Source organism: Ruditapes philippinarum, unplaced genomic scaffold (genome assembly GCF_026571515.1).
Source record: "Ruditapes philippinarum isolate M1 unplaced genomic scaffold, ASM2657151v2 ctg63_1_1_1_1, whole genome shotgun sequence".
In the NCBI taxonomy this organism is placed as follows: domain Eukaryota; kingdom Metazoa; phylum Mollusca; class Bivalvia; order Venerida; family Veneridae; genus Ruditapes; species Ruditapes philippinarum.
In genome coordinates, this window is record NW_026866221.1 from 41,861 (window position 1) to 65,984 (window position 24,124).

A 24,124-nucleotide genomic window follows, 5' to 3' on the forward strand; every position below is an offset into this window, starting at 1 on the left:
ATTTTAATATTTCTAATTATTTGCGTTTCCGTCACGTGACTTTTAAAAACAATATGGCTTCCAAGTAGTTCAAAAAGGTTCGAGTTTGAAATAAATAGGAAACAGAGTACAACTGGTAACAAATAGTCATTTATTTTCCTTTAGTAAGTTGTATTAACTTCAACATTTAATAAATTATGACATGATTAAAAGTTACAAATGGAGTATTCATGAATTTACGAAAATTAAGTCAATTCTACACTTACAGAAAAAAACAAACGTGATGAATCTTGTAACTGTATCACAGAGCTATATTTCTACGACTATATATAGTTCATATTTACTTAATTATTGTTTAAAAAAATCAGACCTTTCAATCTCATGTAACCTGTGGTTTTGTTGAAATAATAACAGATCTTGTAATAGCAATCTGAAGAATAATAATCGACAGACGGGAAAATATTGTAAACAATGTCATGCATTTCATTATTTCCAGAATGATTTCCTCACACTTAAAAATGTATCTAAAATAAGCAAAGCAGCATTTAATCAAATATGTATGATACAGTAAAGTATGCGCTATGCTTTATCAATGTGGTAGCGTAAAGTATTCAGCGTACCTGTTTTTATACTGTGACAATGCCACATCTGACAAAGGAAAAATGTTAAAAAAGCAGCTTATAAAGTTTTGGAAGCCAGAACCATCACTGGGGAAGCTTCACAGCAGGGACATTCACTGTTGAATCACCGTGACGTATCTCCAAAAAGTCACTGCGTTTTATATCACAGAAAATGAGAATGAAATGTACCTTTCTATTTTCTAATGAATTAAAACATTACTAAGTAATTGTCTGAAAGTGAGACTGGTATGTTAAAATAATACACACAATCGCGACACTTCAAAAATAATTGAAAGTATGCAAACATTAATTTTAACGAACTTTAAAATAATTTAATATTTTTCGTACAATTATTTCCTTACAAATGTATAAAACAAATTTGCAACTCATGACCTAAAATCAGAATTTGTTGACAAGATTTAATTTCACACCACCCTTCTAAATGAACTGATTCTATAGACAAGTGATTGACAGGTGCTTGAGATCATTTGGTTGCCTAGAAGTGTCAATCATCATTACAGGGCTATCTTATGAAGACTTCAAAAGCCTTTGCCGACATGCTAACGTTACAAACTGCTAGGTAAATGTAGGCAGGGCTCGACACTAACGATGGTCCGTTAGCCCGAGGCTACCAATTTTCCCCAAGGACTACCCGAGTTTCCAAGCTGGGTATCCCGTCGGGCTACTCAAAATTTCAGTGACCTGATGTCTCTAAATTCACTAAAAATAATTAATAAAATAACATTTTTTTAGGCTATGATTCAAAACGAAAGATAAATTCATCTTACTAGTAAATAATTAGCCGTTGGGTCACTAATAATTGTAAACGTTAAGCGCTCTACATGCCTTCAGGCACTGAGGTATAATTGCGTCATCCGTTAATCTCTCGACATCCCTTAATAAATCAATATCATTATTAAATAAACAAACCAATTTTATCCATCCAAGCATGTCGCATACTTTCTCAATATACCTGTCAATCAGTGTCAGTCACAGCAGACGCATAATAGATTCTATTTAATCTCTATAAACTTGCTAAAAGTGAAACCGGAAGTCCAACTTAATTGCCGATTTTTCCAGCCTACTTCAATAGAATTCTTTGTCTATTAAACATTTCAATGAAAATATTTGCTCATATTGGAACCTATTCAAGGGTTTAAACTTAAAAGAATATGATTTGTTGATTGATGTAATTCACACTGACAATGATAACCAAAATAAACGTGTTGTCTGAAATAGATCTAATTTCGGATGTAATTTATTTGGACATGAAATTATTGATTGGGAAAAAATCTCTTTATAAAAAAAGAGAAGAAAAATGTTTTAATCTCTTTAAAAAAGAGAAAAGAAATATTCTAAAGTATTTGTAATTGTCTTTGCCATAACTTCACAATGTTGTAAGCACTTCTTAATCATGTACAAGCAAATATAAACAATAATGCCAATACATGTATATGAAGAAAAAAATTGTTAACAAATACTAATACCCTAGGCATAAAAAACTAAGGCAATATAGTTTGATTAAAAATGGCTTTACATTTCTAATTTCGTGTTTAAATCAGGGACAACAGATATTAATCTAATGTCCCTATTTAAATCTCCTGCCAGTTAAATAACTGAATTACTAGCTCTAGTAAAAGTTTGTTATTCTGATATTTTGTTGGTTTATGTCTGACAAAATAAGTTTGTAGAATAAATCAATTAGAGTAAAGACAAACATCTTTTGTTCTTGTCCAAGCTTTTTACTTCTGTTTTGAATTTAAAAACACATATAAAAGGTCATACATTATCTATACCTGAAAGTAGATTTGTAAGCTCTATTGAAATATTTTTTAATACAAAAGCCAGGTATTACATAAATTTAAAACTGATAGATACTTATTTAGCTCATATTGCCAATATATTCTCCCCTTCCCTATAAGCTGTCAATAATATAAGCTGAGCTGATTGCCTAGCAATTTTATTTGCAACACTAGTAATTCCTGGCTAGAACCCTGTACCTGTAGGTAATGCCTGGCCTTTCAAAACCTAATGACTTTGGTGTGTCACACTGCCATATTTTATAGCAAAAATATGTAAAAAAATTGTTGATGATGACTTTGAAGAGCTCAGAGGGTAGCCGGAACCTACATCTTACACAGAATAAAGCTAACAAACTTTTACTAGATCTTATATGATTTATCTATTGGTGATTTTTTCCAATAAATTTGAAGAGATCTCGTGCTATTGTCTTCTTATCTTCAGATACATACACTCAAAATGCATTTAAATAGAATAAGAAACATTTTTTTTTTATGTTTTACAATGAGGACTACCTAGATTTGCCAAGGACTACCTGATCCTCAAAGTAGGTAGTCCTTCTGACTACCCCTAAAAAAAGTTAGTGTCAAGCCCTGGTAGGTGGAGTCATATATAAAGACAGTCGTTGACACATTCGCCCAGTTAGCAGCAGGGTTTGATGGAGAGGGTCACACATCTTTATCAATCAGTTGATTTTAAGTGTCAACAGTTCTTGTGTATTACTACAATGTCTGGGAAAATCTATCTGATATCAACATCTTAGGAAAATTAACATGCAAATATAATTGCATACATTTTTTATAATATTGGAACTGTTTTTTCTTGCTGCAAATAAGTTCCAAATTTTATTTTTACCCCAAAAAAATCTTTCCGGGGAGGTCAGCTGTTTTTGTGTGACAATCCAGGACGTCCGGGACATTATGACATGTATGACAATGTCAGTGATTCAACTTTGAACTTGACTCAAAACTAAGATTTGCCTCACCTGATTACAGTGGATATGGCACATAGACCTACACATGTATGTAGGAAATGACCATACCAAGGCGAAGGAAATATGAATGATTAAATTAAATTATGCCATATTCTCACAGATTCGTGACATCCCATCAATTTGTGACTTTAAATTGTCTGGTTTATATACTCCTGCAAGGACGCAAGTGATCTGAAAAACACAACAGTTTTAGCCGACTCTGGATTGAAATATTTTATCTAATAAAAATGTGTGATTAGTGTAAATTTGCTAACCCTACAGTCAATTTTTTTATGACATAATACTATATTACCATAATATTGAATGCTGATGTAATAAATTTATCAAACACACTTGCAATCAAGCAAACATTATTTTTATTAGAAAGTAAAAAATTATTCAAGATATTGAAACAAATATTGATCTGATAGGACAGGAAATAACCAAGCTAACATGTAGCTGTGCATGCGGGGTATCTTAGCCAAAATTGTGGCATACATATGTCTTTAGTTGTGTCAGGATCATCTTTTAAAATTATCATGTATTATTTCATTTCAGACAAAATGCATGGATTAGCAATACAAGTAAATGGGCAGGGTTATGGCATGCCACGGCAGTATGGAACAGGTTTAATTATTAGTTATTTATTCAAATCAGTACAAATTATATGTTTTGCATATTTTGATAGACAATATCAAGTAAATAAATTAGTAAGTAACAAACGACAACAGTTTTTTTTATACTGACAATATTAAGCCATGTGGTCACTGTATCTTGAATATTGTACTTCCAGTGTTTTGTTAACTATGCATCATTCAGTAATATTTGACTCTTTTTTACTTATTTCAAGTTTTTCAGTGTGTTATCTTGAATGTCAGTATAATGTGTACATGATTTCATTTCGACATCCTGTTATTATTATATAGTATTATTTAAATATAAACTTTTATTGCAGGGCTAGGGAAAGATCATTTTAGAGAAAATGTGCGAAGGATGAGGCAGATTCAGAGGATGTCTAAAGAAAAAGAAGCAGAAAGTGTTCAACCTGTTAAGGCTTTGTGGAAATCTGAGAAATACAAAGATATTTCTTCAAAGATAAAAGATGATATACAGGTATGACTTAGTTGTAAAACTAGTGTGATTTATTTCCTTAACCATGTTTAAACACAATATAGCTGTGCACATGCTTTTTGCTTCTTTACAATTATATTGATTTTTTTTCATGTTAGACACCCCATCATGTTATTATATACATGTAGTTTTAAGAGTTGATTGATTGATTGATTGATTGATTGATTGATCAGATGAAAACACAAAATCATACAATTTATGAATTACATGAACAAATAAAATAAGGTATTTCAACCACAATTTTCACATTTCCTGTGATACCTCTTTGGCTGTAGTGAAGTTTTGCTTAAAAAACACATAGGATATTATAAAGTATATTTCTGGTGTTTATTTTTTGAATGTTTACATGTTTCAACAAATTTGTGGTTTCTATATCAATAAGTATTTTAGAATAACTTCTATGCACTGGATAAAGTTGTTTAAGCTAGAATAATATAATGAGATAAATAGAATGAAAATGTACACAGTTTTTCTAAGAGTTTTTCTTCAATAATATTACAATATTTTTCCACGGATAACCATATCACTGCATTTATTTACTAACAATTGCACATTATAATCTGTTGCTTTCAGAAAGTACCCGATACACCACGGCCACATTCTGCTGTATTTCTCCGAGCACACACAAGATCTGGTCCCTCAGTAAAACTACAATCAAGGCCTTGTACACCTGATCCTAAACTTTCAGTACCTCCCGCTAGTATAGCAAATGATGTAAGTCCTTAGTTAGATTAGTGCCGCCTCATGACAAAACCAACAGAGTGCGTTTGCGACCAGCATGGATCCAGACCAGCCTGCACATCCGCGCAGTCTGATCAGGATCCATGCTGTTTGCTTACAAACCCTATAACAAGTAGAGAAACTGATAGCAAACAGCATGGATCCTGATCAGACTGCGCGGATTCGCAGGCTGGTCTGGATCCATGCTGGTCACAAACGCACTATGTTGGTTGTGTCATGACGCGGCTCATTAGTGCTTTCTGCTGCGTGAATTAGATGTTAGTCTGTCTCTCGCTGAACAATTTTTCTGAGCTCTGAATTACATGATAATTTACATACACATCTGGACTTAAGCAACTGATCAGAAATACTCAAAATTTTGCATGAACTTTCCTTCTTAATGACTAGGTCAGTGAAGTCTCTGTTACTGGCTAAAATGCTAAACATGGGATATGTTTATTATTCAAATATTTAAAAATAAAAAGAAAAAAGTAGCAAAAATAGCAGTGACCTAATGTTACAGTAAGCTAATGTCAAGTGATCACGCTGTATATCATAATAATTTGTATATGTTAGTGTTCATCCGTGCTGTTCTACAGAGACGGGAGCGATAGCCACCGGAGAATGTTTCTAATTTCTGTAGAACAGCTACGGATGAATACTAACATATTTAGTGTCGAACTTTATTTGGCCTCATTAATATTCATTTTATTACGTCACTACCAGTCTGCTTTATTAATTAATTAGCTGAATGGTGGGTTTAAATTTGACCTTATAAATATGCATGATTTATGTCACTTTGCGTGCGAAGACACATGTACCCCTTGTAAAATGAAGGGCGGCATATGGATAATGCCCGATATTGAAACATTTATTTTCGGAAAACATTTTTGATGAGTTGGATAATTGTTACCTGATATCATTTATACACTTTGATTAGTTGGACAACTGATATTCAGTAGCTAATATCTTATATGATTTATACATGTATACACTGAATATCACGTGTTAACACGAGGTCACGTAAAATATTTTCAAAAAACATAATGTCTACTTTCACTTTGTGTCTCCCGAAAAAAGTGAATAGACACACGTGACTTTCCTCTAAGTTACAAATTAATTAAGACCTTTCACTACATTCGTAATAAAAATATTAATTGACATTTTGTATTGGTTTTTACTAGTATCTTTTTCGCCAAGACGTCGTTTTAAATCTGAACTGCACGTATATCCTTTATCAATAAATGCAAAGTTAATGAAGGTTGACTTTTTGACGTCATTTTGACTTAATTAATATTCAAAAACGGCCCCTGAAAGCGCAGCGCATGTGTAAATTTATGCAAATGACTATTTTTACAAACGCGGTTCTATGAAGCACTATGAAAAATAGAAGGCGACTATGAACAGAATTTGATATAGTATTGACTTTTGTTCTTCTATGAAAATTAACACTCATTATTTTGAAGAAATACAGCGTTTCCATTGGATGACAAATAAAGTTGGTCACTAAGTTTGTAATGAGGATAAAATGAAATGGAAAAGTTTTATTTCTATACATTTCTAACTTGTTTTATTCTTTTATGCAGGTACAACTTGTGAGACATGACTTTGATTTTATAAAATTGAATGGCCGTGCTGTAAAACATCCTCATGTTCCTCGAGCACCCAGTCTTACTGCTCTTGATGACTTGAAGAAAAAGCAAGAAGATGAATTTAAGAAACATAAAAAAGGAGAAGTACCCACATAGTGAGTATTTGATGATAGGTTTGATAACATCAAAATTTTCATCCTACTTCAAATTTTGATTATTTAAATGCTTAAATTGTACATTAAAAATACAATAAGTGGACTTGTTTTTAGCTCAACTATTTGTAGAAAGTTCCTTCCTGTCACTTGGTTAAGGTTACATTTCTCATTAACCACTTTAAGGTGTTTAGAAAACTTACAGTTAAGGTTTTATATCACTATATATTCACAACTAGCAAGAAATATTACTGCATTTTACCCTTCTTTGAACTTACAATTTCCTGCATAGTTCTTGTTTTACCATCAAGCTTTTAGAATAGTCAAGCATGCTGTCTTGTAGGTTTCATAGATTCAGGTTTTTTTTTACTTGTATAGTTTGAGAGCCCGAAAAGATCAGTGGAAGAAGGAGGAGGAAGACAGAATAGCCAATACACCAGATCCTTCATGTCCTGAAGGCCATAGAGTATTACCAGAGGCTGAGAGAAGGGAAACACTAGATCTACTCAAAAACAGTAAGTTTTAATTATAGTATGTTCTTTCCTTCATTTTTCTTATGATGAAAAGAAGACATTTTTCATAAAGAAAGCACTTACTGGTTTACATAAACAGTTGCTTATAACCATTGAGGTAACAGCTTACAATGTCATAAGGTAATCAGTCAGGACAAGATAGAAATGATTGCTTTACAGTGTACATAATTTGTCATGCACCATCATTTATTCTAAGATGCTTCACACTATTTTCTTATTTAACAGACTGATTGCTGGGGTACATTATAATATATTAAAGCAGAGAATTAGGAAAGGAATGTTTACATCCTATAACAGATATGATGTCAAAAGCAAAATGATGTCATGTAAGTTACTTCTCGAACATATTTTTACGCTAGAAATTAATAGTCTATTTTCTAAATGAAAATTATCATATGATTTATTTTTCAGAACAACAAGAATTAATCAGCAAACTTCAGTCATTACCCCTGAGAACAGATACATTCAGAATGAGGTCGTGTAAACAAGAACTTGAAAATAAACTTGCAGAAATGGAGGAGGCAATTAAAATATTCTCTCGACCAAAAGTGTTTGTGAAATAGAAATACTGTACAAGAAATAAACTACTGATGAATTACTAAAGCCGTCACCTGGAATAAGTAGCAATTTAACCTGAAGTATGCAGCCAGATACTTATAAGGATTCAACCTATTTGTATACAAACATATTCAACCATCAGCCACTCCTATCTTGATGGATTGATTCAACTAGACAACTTTCAGTCATTGGCTACTCATTGTGAATATATTGATAGTGATTACATATATAGCATTGTAAAGTACAAAATATCTTATTGATAATGTTCTTACACTTAATTCCTGAGACATCTTAGATAAGAAAAGGATTTATAGAGATTGGTATCATAGTTATTAGATTATTTATTTCTCGTTGAAAGAGATACTTATATGTATATAACTATATTGCATAATTGTACATAGGAGAGTAAATGTGCTACTTGTATGAGAGTGAAGGTATAACACATTCCAAATGTCTATGTATGATTTATTGCCATTATCAGGTGAATAACAGCAATAAGCTCAATTTACCTCAGTTTCACCAAGATTGAACACATGTTGTGATATTATTACATGTAGTTGTAAAGGTTTTTGACAGGTTATATGGCCCATATAAATGGTGTTTGCATATATAACCCAAGCCACTAGACAAGGTCTATATTGCAAAAAATCATTTATATACAGCCAAATAACCTGACAAGAACCTTTGCAACACATTTAAAATACAGCAAACTGCTTTATTACTTTATAAAGTGACAGACACTAGATAAATCTCACGGTTATCCAATGAAAGGCAACATTTCAAAATTTAAAAGTACCTGTCAATTGAAGGAGTGAAAATAACATGATTTTTTTCTCAGATTTTTTTTTTTAAATTTGTAGAAAAGGTACTCATTTGTTCTTAGTAATTTTTAGAAGGTTTTTTAACGAAAAATGTGTTTATAAAACTATATACATAGGTGAATGTACAATTATGATCTGTTAATAAGGTCTTGAAATGTATACATGTACTTATAGACATCTGTTCACCATGGGCCCGAGGATATACTTTAATTGATAGTTGTATAGGTATATGATCTGGGTTTTTTTAGACTTATTTTTGTTTTAACCACAAGAGTTTAATTTTAGCACGTAACATTTATGCCTTAAACTACGCTTCTATTTTGTAAATTTATCATTTTGTTTATTCATTATTATGTTTGATATCATGTTTTACAAATTGTTACCAGCACACACAAACACTTCAAGTATTTTGGTCAGCACCTTTGATGTGAGTAACTGAAACGTATCTAAGTTACTTTGGAATTGATTGTCAATAGCTATTCTTCAGTGAATCTTTTATGTTATGTTATTTAGTTAAAACACAGTACAATATCTAGCATCCTCAGTCCAGTTAATATTTCATCAGATATCTACAGAATGAGGTAGAATTTTTCTGTATAAACTGATAAACAAACCAGCCAAAAAAGTCCTCAAAAATACACATAAAAGTTGCTTTAAAGCCAGGAAACCTGAAAATTAAATCATAAGAGCTAAATCTGATTTATTTATGCAAACCGTTATAACATTTTCATACCAAAGGATCAGTTTCAGTATTTAAAGATACATATTTTTTATTTTCAATTCTTTGTAGATATAGAAGATTTAAACAGAGCTCATTTGCTTTAAGGCAGATATATAATTTTACAATCCTTTGTCTTTGATTTTCATTCTGAGATTGTTAACATTACTGCCTTGACAATGATAGACTAAGCTATGGATTATTTTATTCAATACATTCAAGGCTGACATTTTAAGTATAGAATTTTAATACATATGCCATCGGAAATGTCATCACTGTTCAACAGTTTGCATATTACAATGTTAATACAGTAGATACATTATCTTATTGCTTCGGCATAAAATATGGCATGGTAATAACTAAGCCAATAGCTTTTGTGATAATATAACTGAGTATCATACTTGAAACTTTTAATAAGTTTAGCAGCTTGTTGAAGTAAAATTAGATATTAGATTTGTTACAGTGCCTGATATTCTTTTTTATATATAAAAATCATGTTTTATTCTCTTTTTGTTTCAGTTAGATATCAGATAAAATATAGGAACATAATTATATTTAAGTAAAATATAAAATTATCTTTTGTGTTGTTCAATTTATGTTTTAAAACGACACTTCCAAAACACATGCTAGCCAGTGGTTTGATATAATCTTCAGCCTTAGGTTTATAAAGCAGTATTTTCACATAGTATTTCAGCCGTTTTGAAAAACTGGATATATTGGAACACCCCTGGCGAGTGGTTGCACTGCATCGAGAGATTTTTGTATAACTTGGCACAAATTTTCATCATTGAGAGGCTGATTTTTATCTATGAGAGGCTGAGTGTTGTGCATAGAAATCAGGTCCCTGCAACTGATGCAAAAATTATGAAAATATGTATAGGGACCAACTTCCTTGCCACACATCTTCGCTGGCACATCTCCACTTAAGCTTTTGTGACAGGCATATTTTGTGACAGTGTTGCGCTTGTTTCAGGTATGGTATCCTCACAAAGATGTTTGTACATGTATGTGCAAAATATTTGTCTGGACAGTCAATATATATATAATTTTTTTTACAGTTATTGAAAACTTAAGAAGCATTTAACATGTGTTTTAAAAAAGCAGAAAATTGCCAAAGCAGCCAAAAGGAATTTTGGGAATGTTTTTTAGGACCTTGTCTGAATTCAAGATATTCAGACTCCCAAATCTTGTTCTGTTCAAAACTTGCAAGGCTGAATTCAACTTTAAGGCTGATTTTAAGCTCGGCTATTCAAAAAATAGGAGAAATATTACCCTGGAGCCGAAGTTGGAACAGCACTTTGTTATGCATTTGCATGAAACTGCATTTCTCAAAAACCTGAAACTTCACATAATGGTAAGTCACCTATAGTTTCATCATAACTCTAGTTATGGAAACATATCCCTCTGGGCACATAAAAGGTTTTGCATTAAAGTTCTATCTCCACAACAACTAGCTGCAGTAGTACTTGTATTTGCTTCAAACTTTATACAGGTCTTCAATGTCTTAATTATATGCCATTCACTGATACACTTTAAGCCAAAACTTTTATAAATCTAGCATGAAATTCTACTTAATTTTTCCTTCTTTTGAACTAAACGGAAGAGAGCTTTTATTCCCTTTATTTCTCTTTGTTTACTTTCCACTGTGAAAATTAAGTCAAGCTGTGACAGCCCGTTAAAGCTCTCGTTTTTATTTCCAACTTTTACCTGACTGAATTGATAAAATGAAAAATTTAACCTCTTAGCAACCGCAGGTGATATATACTTAATATATACTGAAAATGACTGGTTCTTATTGTCATGATTAAAATCTGTATGTGTATCAACAAATGAAAGCTATATAATGGGTAGCAAATTATATCAAAATCCTGCTTACAATAATTACTATATTTTAGAATGCTTATACCTAAAATTTAGTGTCTTCTGGCCAAAGTATTTCTCATGATAACAAAAATTGACAATCAAAATATCATATGTTTTCGCGACAATGAAAAAGCAACAAACAAAGCAATTTTTATAATAAGAACGAAGCATACAAAAACATCAATACAAATTATAGTCATTTGTGTAAATCCTTCAATCCTTTTTATTTTTAATATTTTTAATTCATTTTTATACGTGACAGGCTGAGACATTTGCTCTAGACCTATACTCAACATCAGTAATTCCGCGTCATCATTTATCTCACGGTAATGGCATATTTTCATGTGACCATTGTTATAATTGGTCAGAATTTACATATTTTATTCAAACACCTTAACAACAAAGCTTTTGTGCAAAATAATTTAAATCTATAGATTTTTACATAAAACTGAACAACATTTTACAAACTTCTGCAAAAAACAACAATAGTCCATTAAATTTGTGCATACGTCTGAAACAATCATCATTTTCTAAATGTTCCTGTTTGTTGAAAAAATAAATTTTGAGTTACAATGTAAAAATACTTTTAATTTTTATAATTATGCAAAATAACTTAAAGAAATTTTAACTGTAACATGAAAAAACTAAAATAAAACACCATTACCGCGAGGTAAATGATGACATACTGTTTTCAAAATGGCCGACACACGGTTTACATCTGACAAATTAAAACTAATTTTGATTGAATATATTGTTGTTTCCTTGTGCCATATAGCAGAAAAATGACTAAATGATACAGTTTATTATGGAATGCCGGTAGGGACATGCCACTTTGCTTATTTGCCAACTTCTGAATTGCTTATTTGCTAATTGCTGATTTGCCAATTTGCTTATTTGCTAATTGCTGATTTGCCAATTTGCTTATTTGCTAATTGCTTATTTGCTTATATACATAAATTTGTATGCTATTGTCAGGCGATACGTCCGACTCGCGGAGTACGTTCTTGTTTGATATGAAATAACAAGTCTTTGTTGACTTTATTTCAAGCTCATGAACCTATATCATGTTATTATGTTTATAAAGTTTTGTGCATTATACTTGGGACAATTATGAGCAATCCATCATTACCTAGAATATAGGTAGAAAGGCAGATGGATACTTTTTATTCAATTTCGAAAAAAGAAATAAATTCAGTATCAAAAAGTAGTTGTTCTTTTTAATTATCTTGAGTTTCAGTTTTAGCACTAGGGATGCTATTCTATCCACCAAGGCATTGGTTTTCTTTGTAACTTGTTTTTTCTGTCATATCTCTGTTACATTTGCTGATTCATGCATCTTACTGCAACTTTGCATACACTTTGCGTTACAAGCATGCATACAAAGTACATGAAGAAGCTGTGCCCCTTATATACTGAATGCCAAGGTCACCAAAGTATTGTACTACAAAGCCTTTGTTTTTTTGCCATATCTCTGTTACTATTGCTTACATCTAACTGTAACTTCACATAAGCATTAAATAGGCATCACGCATACACAATATTCAAAGAGGCTTTGTCCATTATACCCTAGGTCATGATCATGGTCATGGTCACCTGATGGCATGTAAAATGTTTAACATGAAGAAACGGAAAAGTGTGACCAAATTTTACAGAGCTAAAAACGAAGCCTATTGCTTAAATGCAAAAGATAAACACCCATATTTGGCATGCACCAATTGGATCATTCGTCATACTATGTGTTCGTACCACTAAAATGAGGCCCTACATGACAAATCTGCTGAGAATAACGACATTTTATATGCCATAAAATAAGAAATAGTTTTGTTTTCAAGTTCTTTTATTTTCAATCTTTACCCAATAATTTTCACTTATATATGACTATATCAAGTGTTTATTATGCCATCAATCTCTGACTTAGGCTGCACAAACAGATCTATAGCTGCAACACATTATAAGGCATTCTCAAGCACAGACGCTGGGGGTCAGATCCTGTCCCCAACGTGATACGCCTCTGTAAAGACTATATCAAAACTATTCTATTATTTATTTTAATACGAATTTGACATCCGTTACAACGATAAAACCATTAAGTACTTTATTGAGACTTGGTGGTATATGGTATTTTTTCATACTGGTATATTGAAAATTGTTTTAAAACCAGTTTTATCGATGTCCAATTCTTGTTTAAATATTAAAATATTTTTAATAGAGTTTTTACAGGGTCACGTATCACGTTGGGGTTCGGGATCTGACCCCAAGCGTCTATAGTTCTCAAGGACATGTCAGCCATCAGTTGTAGACATATATCTGCGTAGGTATCACAGCAATTAAATTCATTGACCAACAGTATTCTTGGAAAAACACTGAATTTACAAGAATACTGTTGGTAAAAATGAACAGATATGACTCAACTGGTTGTTTTTCATATACTTCCGGCACAGTGTAAACTATTTCTATTGCAAAAAAGCAAATTAGCAATTGGCAAATAAGCAAATACGTAAACCAGCGGTTAACAAATAAGCAAATTAGCAATTCAGCAATTGGCAAATAAGCAAATTTGTCATTAAGCCTATCAGCCATTGGCAAATAAGCAAATCGGCAATTAGCAAATAAGCAATTCAGCAAGTGGCAAATAAGCAAATTGGCATGTCCCTACCGGCATTCCATAGTTTATGACAGTTTTTGTAGTGTAAATTTATTGTTTGTGTTCTTTACTGTTTTTAAAGTGTTAAGTACCGTGAACTAAGAGGAGCACAGTATACTTGTTTACGGATGCTGAGCTCTTTATTTGGTTTGACTGATTTATTTGTATTCAGTATATACTGTATACTGTACTGTTAATTTGTATATGTACAATACTGGCATTACAGTGGGCAATAGTGGAATAGACCCCTGGGTTTAAACCAGAAGTATATATAAGGTTCATTCCGTTTTCTTTAGTGTATTATTATACAAGTTTTATTCAGAATGTTATCTATCTTCCATTAATGTCAAACCCCTTGCGGGGATGTAGACATAACTCTAGACTAGTCGATCACTTGAGAGAAAGCTATGAGATACAAGGGAATCCAGGAACTAGTCCCTACTCCCTAGCTCTTATGGAATAGACCCCTTCATTCTTTTAAATGCCCAGTGTATAGCACTGATTCATGCGAGGATAACCTGGATTTCTTACAAGTACACCTCTAGTTTGGTGAGAAACACTGAATGTGTCTCTGAAAAATCCCAAGGCTGTTGCCCAGGATCGAGCCCGGGACCTCAGGAGTGACTGCCAGTGGTCTACTTACTAACTGAGCTATCTCGCCTATGTGTCTTTACAAAAATTTTGATCGAGAATTACTTTTGTTCGTCCGTCTGTTAGCAGATTTCGTTCTGGTCAGTATCTTTTGAACCAAAGGAAATTGAAACTATTGGTAGAAATGTGAACCATTATGAGACGATGTGCAGAGCACAGGTTTGACCTCCTTTAGGTCAAGGCCACATTTAGTCATTTTGTACCAATTTCAAAATTTTGTGTCCCCACCAGTTGAAGGAAATTGAGACTATTTGCCAAGTTATACTGAGATAAAATTACATAAATTTCAAATTACTGTGATAGATGGAATGAAAAAAGCATAAACTTTTAGTATGTGTAAATGAGTTTAATAAAATTTAGGACAGGGAACCGGATCAACCTCTAAATGAAGAGCAGGCATTCTTATTACCAATAATTTTACTTTTCTTTTGTCAAAACTTTTCGAAATAGTCACTCTAAAGATACTCACATAACAGTAATGCTGGCTTTGTCTGCTCTTCAGGCTTGCTAGTAGTATCACCATCAGAGTGCCTTGGTGCATGAATGGATTGACAATGACAAAACAGATATAACTATAAATTCAGATTTGACCTTGACCTTAACTGTCAGATATTATATTTGAATTATATTTGTTCAAGATAGATACTTTCTAGGAGCGAAAAAAAAATTCTTTATGACAATGTTTTCCCTTCAATGTGTTTGACTTTGTTGAGCTTGGCCACTGCTGGCATTTACTGCCACGAACTTTGTGGCTCTTGTTGATATAAATGTTATTAAGTATGGGTCCCTATATGAGATCATGATAGATAATTATCATAATCCCCATGTGATATTTGATAGAACATTAAAATGCAGAATTTATATGTATTGATAAAATAGAAGGGTTCTTTAACTTTTCCTACTCATTGACGGGTGTTGGCATCATATTCAAAGTAAATAATTTTAATTCCATGTTATATGGTCACATGATTTAGGAATAGACCTCTCTAAGTAATAGAAAGAGCATATCGAAACATGAGGCTATCTGATTTGTACGAGGGGGCGTAGCCCCCCGAGTATTGCCGATTATTTTGATGTTCTTTCTTTTTTGTATCATAGTCAAACATAAAAACACGTTCCCTGTTGTCACAATAAAGAAAAAAGAAACCAATGAACGAGCATCTGAATATGATATTTCTGTCGCTTTCACTCTCTCTGCCGCCACATTATGTAAACCCCAGCAAAAATGAACCAATCAATGAGCATGCTCTGGAGTGCGGGTAACTAATACCTGCACTCCAGTTAACGCACTGTGCATGTAAATGTATACGATTTAACTCTGACACATTTTCAACAGAAAGGTCCCCAAACTATGATACAATGGTTTTTGAACTGTTATAGAATATCAATATAAGTTCTGTATTTAACAGGATATGGAGCCCCCAGCTAACAATGCTGATTACCGTGAACAAGACTATTGGGATACAAGGTACCAGACTGAAGAGAAATATGACTGGTTCTCAGCTTATTCATCATTCAGACACCACCTAGTAAATGATGTCAAACCCGATCACAAAATCCTTATGCTTGGTAAAGACTTTCTGTACATGAAAAATTTTAAGGATGATTTTGAACATTTGAACTTCCATTAACACTAAATAAACTAAGAAATGCGAAACTTTTTTTTACATGTACTAAATTTCTGTTTCTTTTAAATTTTACCAAACAAGAATAATACCTGGTATGTGGTGTGAAATCAGCAGATACACTTTTTCAGCTAATTTTGTTATGTAACAATATATTTGAAGTCCTGATAAAACATTTTCCATTAAAACACACTGCTTCATATATACAGTCTATAGGCCTACTGTAGACAGCTCCGCTTTACCATTTTAATATTGAAATCTTATATATAAAGAATATTGAATGAGTGTAAGTTTATTACCAAATTTATGGGACAAATTGAATTCAACTATATTATGCAAGTTCAATAAATTCAGTAATGAACCTACACAACTGTAATATTCTATTTAATTATCACATACCGAAAATAAAGACTCTGTACAATGAAAATAGATCATTTTTCATTGATGCGCTTGTAGTGCAACACTAACATTTAGTGTGTCTTTACACTACATGTATATGATTACTAAATCTATATAAGGCAAATGATTTCATGTCAAAATATATGCACGCCTGTGTAATACATACCATTTTTACGCAGTGCAAGAAGTAGCACTGGTATGTGATAAATTTGAATAGACAAATGCAATTTAAAAGAGCAGGGGAAATCTCATGTACCAAGTCATCAGGATAGAATAAAGGTGTTGATAAAACACAAAAAAAAACTTACAAAAAGCTTTAATTGTATAATTTTCATGATATTAAATTTTGTTGTGGATACAGATATTTCGCTTTTTTCAGGTTGTGGAAACAGTTCTTTAAGTGAGGAGATGTACAATGATGGTTACAAACATATCACTAATATTGACTTCTCTCCTATAGTGATAGAGAAAATGAGAAGCAAGCATTCTGATTTACATGAGATGACATGGGAAGTAATGGACATATGTGATTTAAGATATGAACCTAGCACATATGATATTGTTCTTGAAAAAGGAACACTTGATGCTCTAATGGTGCATGAAAAAGATCCCTGGAATACCTCTACAGAAACATTACAGAAAATAGATGGCATTTTACAACAGGTCAGTAATGTACCAGTCACTTATAATCATGGACCACTTGCCCCCCTAGGAAAAGGGTGAGGGTTATGAGGGGAAGCAAGCCATTTTTTTTTTGTCAGTCTCTGCACTGCCGGGTCATTGGGATAGTCTAATTTATGTACCTATATGGCTGGAGATATGTTCAATTATCAGGGCTGGGCTTTTAATAGGGGTTTTATGACTATTTCGGCATGATGGGTCACTTACAATGGGTTTGATAAATCCAAAGGTCAAAGTCCTCGTTATTTCTCATGAGTGGAGGGGGCAGTGGTGGTTATAACTGACTAGTGCATAAGTTCAGTAGGAAGTCAAGTTGTTCACATCTAATTCAATTCATTTGGCTTTCGACAGTGGAAACTAGCTTGTAATTTTATACTGCTGTTGGAAATCTAGATAATAATATATTGAAATAATGTATTTAGTATGCCTTTTCACATCTCTTGTTATATATAATCAGCCCCTATAATGTTTAATGTCATTTCAAAATCAAAGTTACAATTGTTATCATATGTTAATACAAGGAAGCCCCACAAAGCTCTGACATTAAGATCTTCGTCAAAGAATTTCAGTAGTCATCATGAAAAAAAAATCCTAATGAATTGGTTTGTAAGATTTAATTTATCAATGAATCAACATACATGTACTTTGTATTCTTTAAAACTTGTAAAAATGTATGGCTCACTTAAAAGAAATGAAATTTACTGTTGTACAATGGCTTTTGTTGAAAATTATAATATTGCACAGTTACTATATACTATGTTTCTATGATCCAAGGGAAATACCAGGGCAATATTTACAGCACACTTAAAGATTCAAAATCACCATTGAATTAATTCCTTTAGATTTATGATTTCATTTTGGGGTCCTCTATCTGTTTTTGATGAGAATTTGACATTAAAATGTTGATCATAGATAATGTTATTAATTGCAGGAACAAATTTTTAACGGTATTTCAGTGGCCAGTTTGTAATGAGTGTTCATGAATTACTCATTGATTTCAAATCCTAATAATATTATTTAGAACTCTCTTAAGCCATTATACTGTTGAATTTGTATCCATTTAATGTATTGAAATGTTTTAACTGGAAATAAAGTGTAAATTGGTGATGTTTAATTAAAGTAAAATTTATTCAGTCCCTATTTTAAGAAATTGAAAATACTGTATATAATGTATTTGAACATTAAAATTAATGCTACAAGTGTTTTGTATGTCATTTCAGATTAGCAGGATTTTAAAGACAGGAGGGAAGTTTATCTCTATAACATTTGCTCAGCCACATTTTAGGAAACCTTTATATGCCTGTGATAAATTTAATTGGAATATGAACATATCAACATTTGGAAATTCTTTCCATTTCTTTTACTTTATGATGGAAAAGGGGAAGCAACTCAGTGAGAAAGACAGAATGAATGAAATAGAAAGACAAAAAAGAAAACAGGATATAAGAACAGAAAAAGTAGAGTTTATGAAGTATGAAGATAAAGAGGATTTTATATTTGGAATAGATTTGTGATAGTAAATTATTTTCAAAATAAATAATTACAGTCAGACCTAGCTGTACATATTTAAACCACACTGATCTTGTATTTTAAACTTACCTTGCACTACCTTTTGTTTACAATATGAAATTGTTGAAATATAGAAGCAGTACTCTCTCTAATGGTCTAAAGTTTCAATAAGATGTCAATGAAAGTTCAGGAATGGTACTTGGCCACCTGGGAAAAGCATTATTAAAACAATTCTTGAAGTGTCATTAACTTAAGGGGATGATTACAAAATTAAGCAAGGTAGAATTATTATCAATTGGTCACTATTACTGTGTTTAGTTAAATTCAAATTCTTTCAATACTTTTCAACTTAATCTCTGGACAAGCATTATTAAGTATTATGATTGAAGATAATTCAAAAGCTAAATAATTTATGAATAAGGTTTCTTTGTCTCACTTATATCTAAAATGTACAGACACAAGACCTCAAATTTTGGTATTTAATTGGCTACTTTTTAGCTCACCTGTCACAAAGTGACAGGGTGAGCTTTTGTGATCGCTTTTCGTCCGTCGTCCGTCCGTAGTCCGTCCGTCGTCCGTAAACTTTTACTTTAAATGACATCTCCTCATAAACCACCAAGCCAATTTCATGCAAACTTCACAGGAATGATTTTCCCTATATGCATATAGTAAAGACTTAAAAAACTTCTTTTAAAGAACCCAAAGAGCTAGAGCTAAGATATTTAGCATGAAACATGTTCTAATGGATGTCTACTAAGTTTGTTCAAATAAAAGCCCTGGGGTCAAAATTGGCCCCGCCCCAGGGGGTCATTGATTTTCCCTATATGCATATAGTAAAAACTTAAAAAACTTCTTTTAAAGAACCCAAAGAGCTAGAGCTAAGATATTTAGCATGAAACATGTTCTAATGGATGTCTACTAAGTTTGTTCAAATAAAAGCCCTGGGGTCAAAATTGGCCCCGCCCCGGGGGTCATTGATTTTCCTTTTATACGTATAGCAAAAACTTAAAAAATCTTTTTTGAAAAAAAAAAACAAATAGCTAAGGTTTAGATACTAAGCATGAAACATCTTCTAGTGAGTGTCTACCAAGTTTGTTCAAATAAAAGCCCTGGGGTCAAAATTGGCCTGTCCCGGGGGTCATTCATTTTCCTTATATGTGTATAACAAAAAATAAAAAAATCTTCTTTGAAAAAACTCAAATAGCTAGACTTTAGATATGAAGCATCTTCTAGTGAGTGTCTACAAAGTTTCTTCAAATAAAAGCCTTGGGGTCAAAATTGGCCCCGCCGCGGGGGACATTGATTTTCCTTATATCATACAGTGTTTAGCAAAAACTTAAAAATCTTCTTTGAAAAAACCCAAATAGCTAGAGTTTAGATATAAAGCATGAAACATTTGCTAGTAAGTGTCTACAAAGATTGTTCAAATAAAAGCCCTGGGGTCAAAACTGGCCCTGCCCCAGATGTGTCATTGTTTTTAACTATATGTGTAAAGAAAAAACTTGAAAAAACTTCTTTTAAAAAACCCAACGAGCTAGACCTTAGGTGTTTAGCATGAAACATCTTCTAATGGGTGTCTACCAAGTTTGTTCAAATAAAAGCCCTGGGGTTTAAACTGGCCCGCTCCGGGGGCCTATATACAGGTGAGCGACTTCAGGGCCATCATGGCCCTCTTGTTTATTTCTCCCTATTTTTGTGCCCCCACTTTAGTGGCGGGCATTTAGATTTACCCTTGTCTGTCCATCCGTCCGTCCGTTCTCTTTTGTGTCGCACATAACTCAAAAAGTATTTGACCTAGAGTCATGAAACTTTACAGGAATGTTGATCAGCATGTGAAGTTGTGCACCTGGGTATTTTCGTCTGGATTTATTTAGTATTTTTTAAGTTATTGCCCTTGACTTAGTAAAATTTTGCAATTTTCAACTTGTGTCGCATGTAACTCAAAAAGGATTTGACATAGTCCTGAAACTTTACAGGAATATTGATCAGCATGTGTAGTTGTGCACCTGGGTATTTTTGTCTGGATTTATTTAGTTTTTTTTAGAGTTATTGCCCTTGACTTAGAAAATTTTTGCAATTTTCAACTTGTGTCGCATGAAACTCAAAAAGGATTTGACATAGTCATTAAACCTTACGGGAAGGTTGCTCAGCATATTTAGTTTTGCACCTGGGGTTTCGCTTGTGGATTTATCCAGTATTTGTAGAGTTATTTCCCTTGACTTATTAAAAACCGTTTCATTATGTTGTTATTTGTTCCTTGAGTGCTTGAGTTAGAATCAACCAATTTTACAGGAATAATAATCAACATCACTAAATTACAGGAATAATGATCAACATCACTGTGAAGCTGTGCACCTGGGGTTTTGCATGTGGATTTTTGCAGTTTTGTTAGAGTTATTGCCTTTGACTCAGTATAAATTTGCAATTTTAAACTTGTTCATGCATAGCTCAAAAAGCATCTAGGCCTGAAAGTTTACAAGAATGTTTGTCAGCATGTGTACTTATGCACATTGGCTTTGCTTGTGGATTTACTCAGTATTTGTAAAGTTATTGCCCTTTACTTAGTAAAAGATTCAAGAGAAACAATAAAAGTGGAACAAACAATCAACACAGGATAAGTTTTAAGGTTTATTTAATGATGCTAACCAACGTTTCGACTCTCACGAGTCTTCATCAGGGTTATAAAATATCAGATTACTAGAAAAATCATTGTCTAACGCATAAAAATCGGGTATACTTTACGTCACGTGATTTGTTCTAAAAATAGTTTAAATTTTGTCATTTTGGGTTTACCCCATAATCTATATTTAGCTGTATGCTTTTAAGAAAAAATACCGTAAATGGAATAAATGTTTATGTTAACGTCATTCAGTGTTTCTTTTTCATCCTGGCAATTGGTTGATGTGCTTGTGTGACTGCTGCACGGCGAAGGATTGTTACTTCTAAAGGGTGACAGTTGAAGTGGGGATAATTCCGGATCTATTTTCATTTCTTTTAAAATTTCGTCCGTTGTTGATTTTGATGTATTCTGTAGCCATGATTTTACGCCGGGTATTATACGGAATTTTGGTATGGTGGTTGCTTCAAAAGGTTTTTTCCAAGGTTTGATAGGTTTTATTTCAATGTTGTCGTGTTTTTTCTCTAATTTGGTGAGGTATCGTTTTAGTGGTTGTTTGTGTATCGTATTACTGTGTTTCTGGAGGTGTTCACGTCGGCTAAAAGAGTTGTTGCAGATGTAGCATATAAATCATAATTTCGTGTCTTGGTGAATTTTAAAGTGTCGGTTGAAGTTACTTTTTGATCCTTTCAGAGATTTGTTGCAGGTTTTACATTGTCGTAGTTTTTTGGATATTTCGATGAAGTGTTCATTATTAGTTGTTGACTGTTGTTTCTGTAAAAGATTTTTAGTTTTCAAAAAATATTTGACCTAGAGTCATAAGATTGACAGAACAGTGGCGCGGTGGGGGCACCCGTGTCCTATGGACACATTTATAGTTCATTAAGCTATGCAATAGAAAAAAGTAATCTGTTGTTTCTATAGCCATCTTTGTGTGTATATATTTATATGAACTGACAAGGCAACAACGACATGCACCTACATATAATCATAAAAAATTGTAAAATCATAACCACTTGTTGGGAAATGACATTATTCATTCATGTACAAACACACAGAAAATATTTGATTGTAATGGCTCAACCTAACCAATATTCATGTAGTTTTGGTAACTTTTGGTGAGTGGTTGTTGCAAAATAGTTCAAACACAAGGACTTAAATAATCATGAATAAGGTATAACTTTGTGAAGTTATTGAAACAGAAAATCAACAATGTACTAATATGCACATATCTACATAGTGAAGATTCCTAATTAAGTTACCAGTAGTTGCTTAGAAATAGTGTGGACAACAATTTAAGCTGAGAAGTCATTTGAGGGAAATATCTGCCAGAGCAGCCATTGAATTGTAATACTACTCTGCTTTTATGCACACCTCTTTTAATGGAATAATTTTGACCATTTCATGACAGAAATGGGACAAATGGCCATAAATGATTTTTTTATTGAGAATGGGACCTTACATCAGCCTCTGGTTATGGGGCAAAATGTCTTTGTTGCCTCGATGGACAGACAGAAGCTGTGGCCCTATGTGTTCCTATTGGGGGAGCTTACTAATTAAAACAAGCAATTATCATAGTATTGCAAGCAATCCATAAGTCCCCTACCGGTTAGAACCCCATCAGCATTCTGAAGGGCCATTGGCCATTCACTAATGTTTAAATTTTTCTCTATTTTAAGTAAATTTGTTGGAAATGTTCTTTAAAAGTGATCACAGGAAAAAGTTTTTATGAACAGACAGACAGACGGACTGAAGGACACTCTAAAGTTAATATTTGAAACATGCCTGTTACCAAAATATAACATTTTAAAAAGCAAAATTCTTAAAGAGGAGATAACTCTGGAATTAAAGATGCAATTTCATAAAAATTTTCAGCTCTTTGACTAATCACAAAAATTGTTATATTTGCCATGTTTTAAGCCTATTTGTTGCCAAGGCAACCAATATTTTTTCAAAATAGGAAGAACAGATAAGACATGCATAATCTCAAGACTGCCATCTACCCACATGTCAAGTTTCATAAAAATATTTCCAGTACTTTTTGAGTTATCACTGGATTCAGTTTATGTGTAAAATTTGCCATATTTTCAGTCTATGTGTTGCCATAGCAACCAGAATTTTCAACATAGGAAGAAAAGAAAAAGATGTGCATAATCTCCAGACTGCCATCTACACATATTACAAGTTTAGTAAAAATATTTCTATTACTTTTTGCGTTAACACTGGATCCAGTTTATGTGTAAAAATTGCCATATTTTCAGTCTATTTGTTGCCATAGCAACCAGAATTTTCAACATAGGAAGAAAAAGAAAAGACGTGCATAATCTCCATACTGCCATCTATCCAAATATCAAGTTTCATCAAAATATTTCCAGTACTTTTTGAGTTATCACTGGATCCAGTTTATGTGTAAAATTTGCCATATTTTCAGCCTATTTGTTGCCATAGCAACCAGAATTTTCAACATAGGAAGAAAAGAAAAAGACGTGCATAATCTCCATACTGCCATCTATCCATATATCAAGTTTCATAAAAATA

General features: G+C 32.6%; 2 protein-coding genes across 7 annotated transcripts; both read left to right on the top strand.

Annotated features, from left to right (window-relative positions):
• Nucleotides 1-30: 30 nt before the first annotated feature.
• LOC132731813 (enkurin domain-containing protein 1-like) lies at nucleotides 31-10,173 on the top strand. Of its 3 annotated transcripts, none has more exons than XM_060718083.1 (7): nucleotides 31-115; nucleotides 3,931-3,999; nucleotides 4,328-4,485; nucleotides 5,077-5,217; nucleotides 6,810-6,970; nucleotides 7,346-7,482; nucleotides 7,912-10,173. In XM_060718083.1, exons 2-7 carry the CDS (start codon nucleotides 3,936-3,938, stop codon nucleotides 8,061-8,063), a joined length of 813 nt encoding a protein of 270 aa, XP_060574066.1. In that variant the 5' UTR covers nucleotides 31-115; nucleotides 3,931-3,935; the 3' UTR covers nucleotides 8,064-10,173. The 3 variants fall into 3 exon arrangements, with proteins under 3 accessions (XP_060574066.1, XP_060574068.1, XP_060574067.1); XM_060718084.1 differs by having other exon boundaries at nucleotides 41-143; XM_060718085.1 differs by lacking the exon at nucleotides 5,077-5,217.
• A 1,353-nt stretch (nucleotides 10,174-11,526) lies between these two features.
• Nucleotides 11,527-19,011, top strand: LOC132731812 (EEF1A lysine methyltransferase 4-like). Of its 4 annotated transcripts, XM_060718079.1 has the most exons (5): nucleotides 11,553-11,744; nucleotides 14,220-14,251; nucleotides 16,165-16,324; nucleotides 17,159-17,442; nucleotides 18,681-19,011. In XM_060718079.1, the coding sequence occupies exons 3-5, from the start codon at nucleotides 16,168-16,170 to the stop codon at nucleotides 18,972-18,974; spliced, it is 735 nt and encodes a 244-aa protein (XP_060574062.1). In that variant the 5' UTR covers nucleotides 11,553-11,744; nucleotides 14,220-14,251; nucleotides 16,165-16,167; the 3' UTR covers nucleotides 18,975-19,011. The 4 variants fall into 4 exon arrangements, with proteins under 4 accessions (XP_060574061.1, XP_060574062.1, XP_060574063.1 ...); XM_060718078.1 differs by lacking the exon at nucleotides 14,220-14,251 and having other exon boundaries at nucleotides 11,527-11,664; XM_060718080.1 differs by lacking the exon at nucleotides 11,553-11,744 and having other exon boundaries at nucleotides 14,243-14,380.
• Nucleotides 19,012-24,124: the final 5,113 nt, after the last annotated feature.

Coding starts and splice junctions, on each gene's coding strand:
- LOC132731812 (XM_060718078.1), top strand. CDS start 11,539: ATGATAACAAAAATTGACAATCAAAATATCATATGTTTTCGCGACAAT. Junction 16,325..17,158: donor TCACAAAATCCTTATGCTTG/GTAAAGACTTTC, acceptor CGCTTTTTTCAG/GTTGTGGAAACAGTTCTTTA. Junction 17,443..18,680: donor TAGATGGCATTTTACAACAG/GTCAGTAATGTA, acceptor ATGTCATTTCAG/ATTAGCAGGATTTTAAAGAC.
- LOC132731813 (XM_060718083.1), top strand. CDS start 3,936: ATGCATGGATTAGCAATACAAGTAAATGGGCAGGGTTATGGCATGCCA. Junction 4,486..5,076: donor AGATAAAAGATGATATACAG/GTATGACTTAGT, acceptor TGTTGCTTTCAG/AAAGTACCCGATACACCACG. Junction 5,218..6,809: donor CCGCTAGTATAGCAAATGAT/GTAAGTCCTTAG, acceptor TCTTTTATGCAG/GTACAACTTGTGAGACATGA.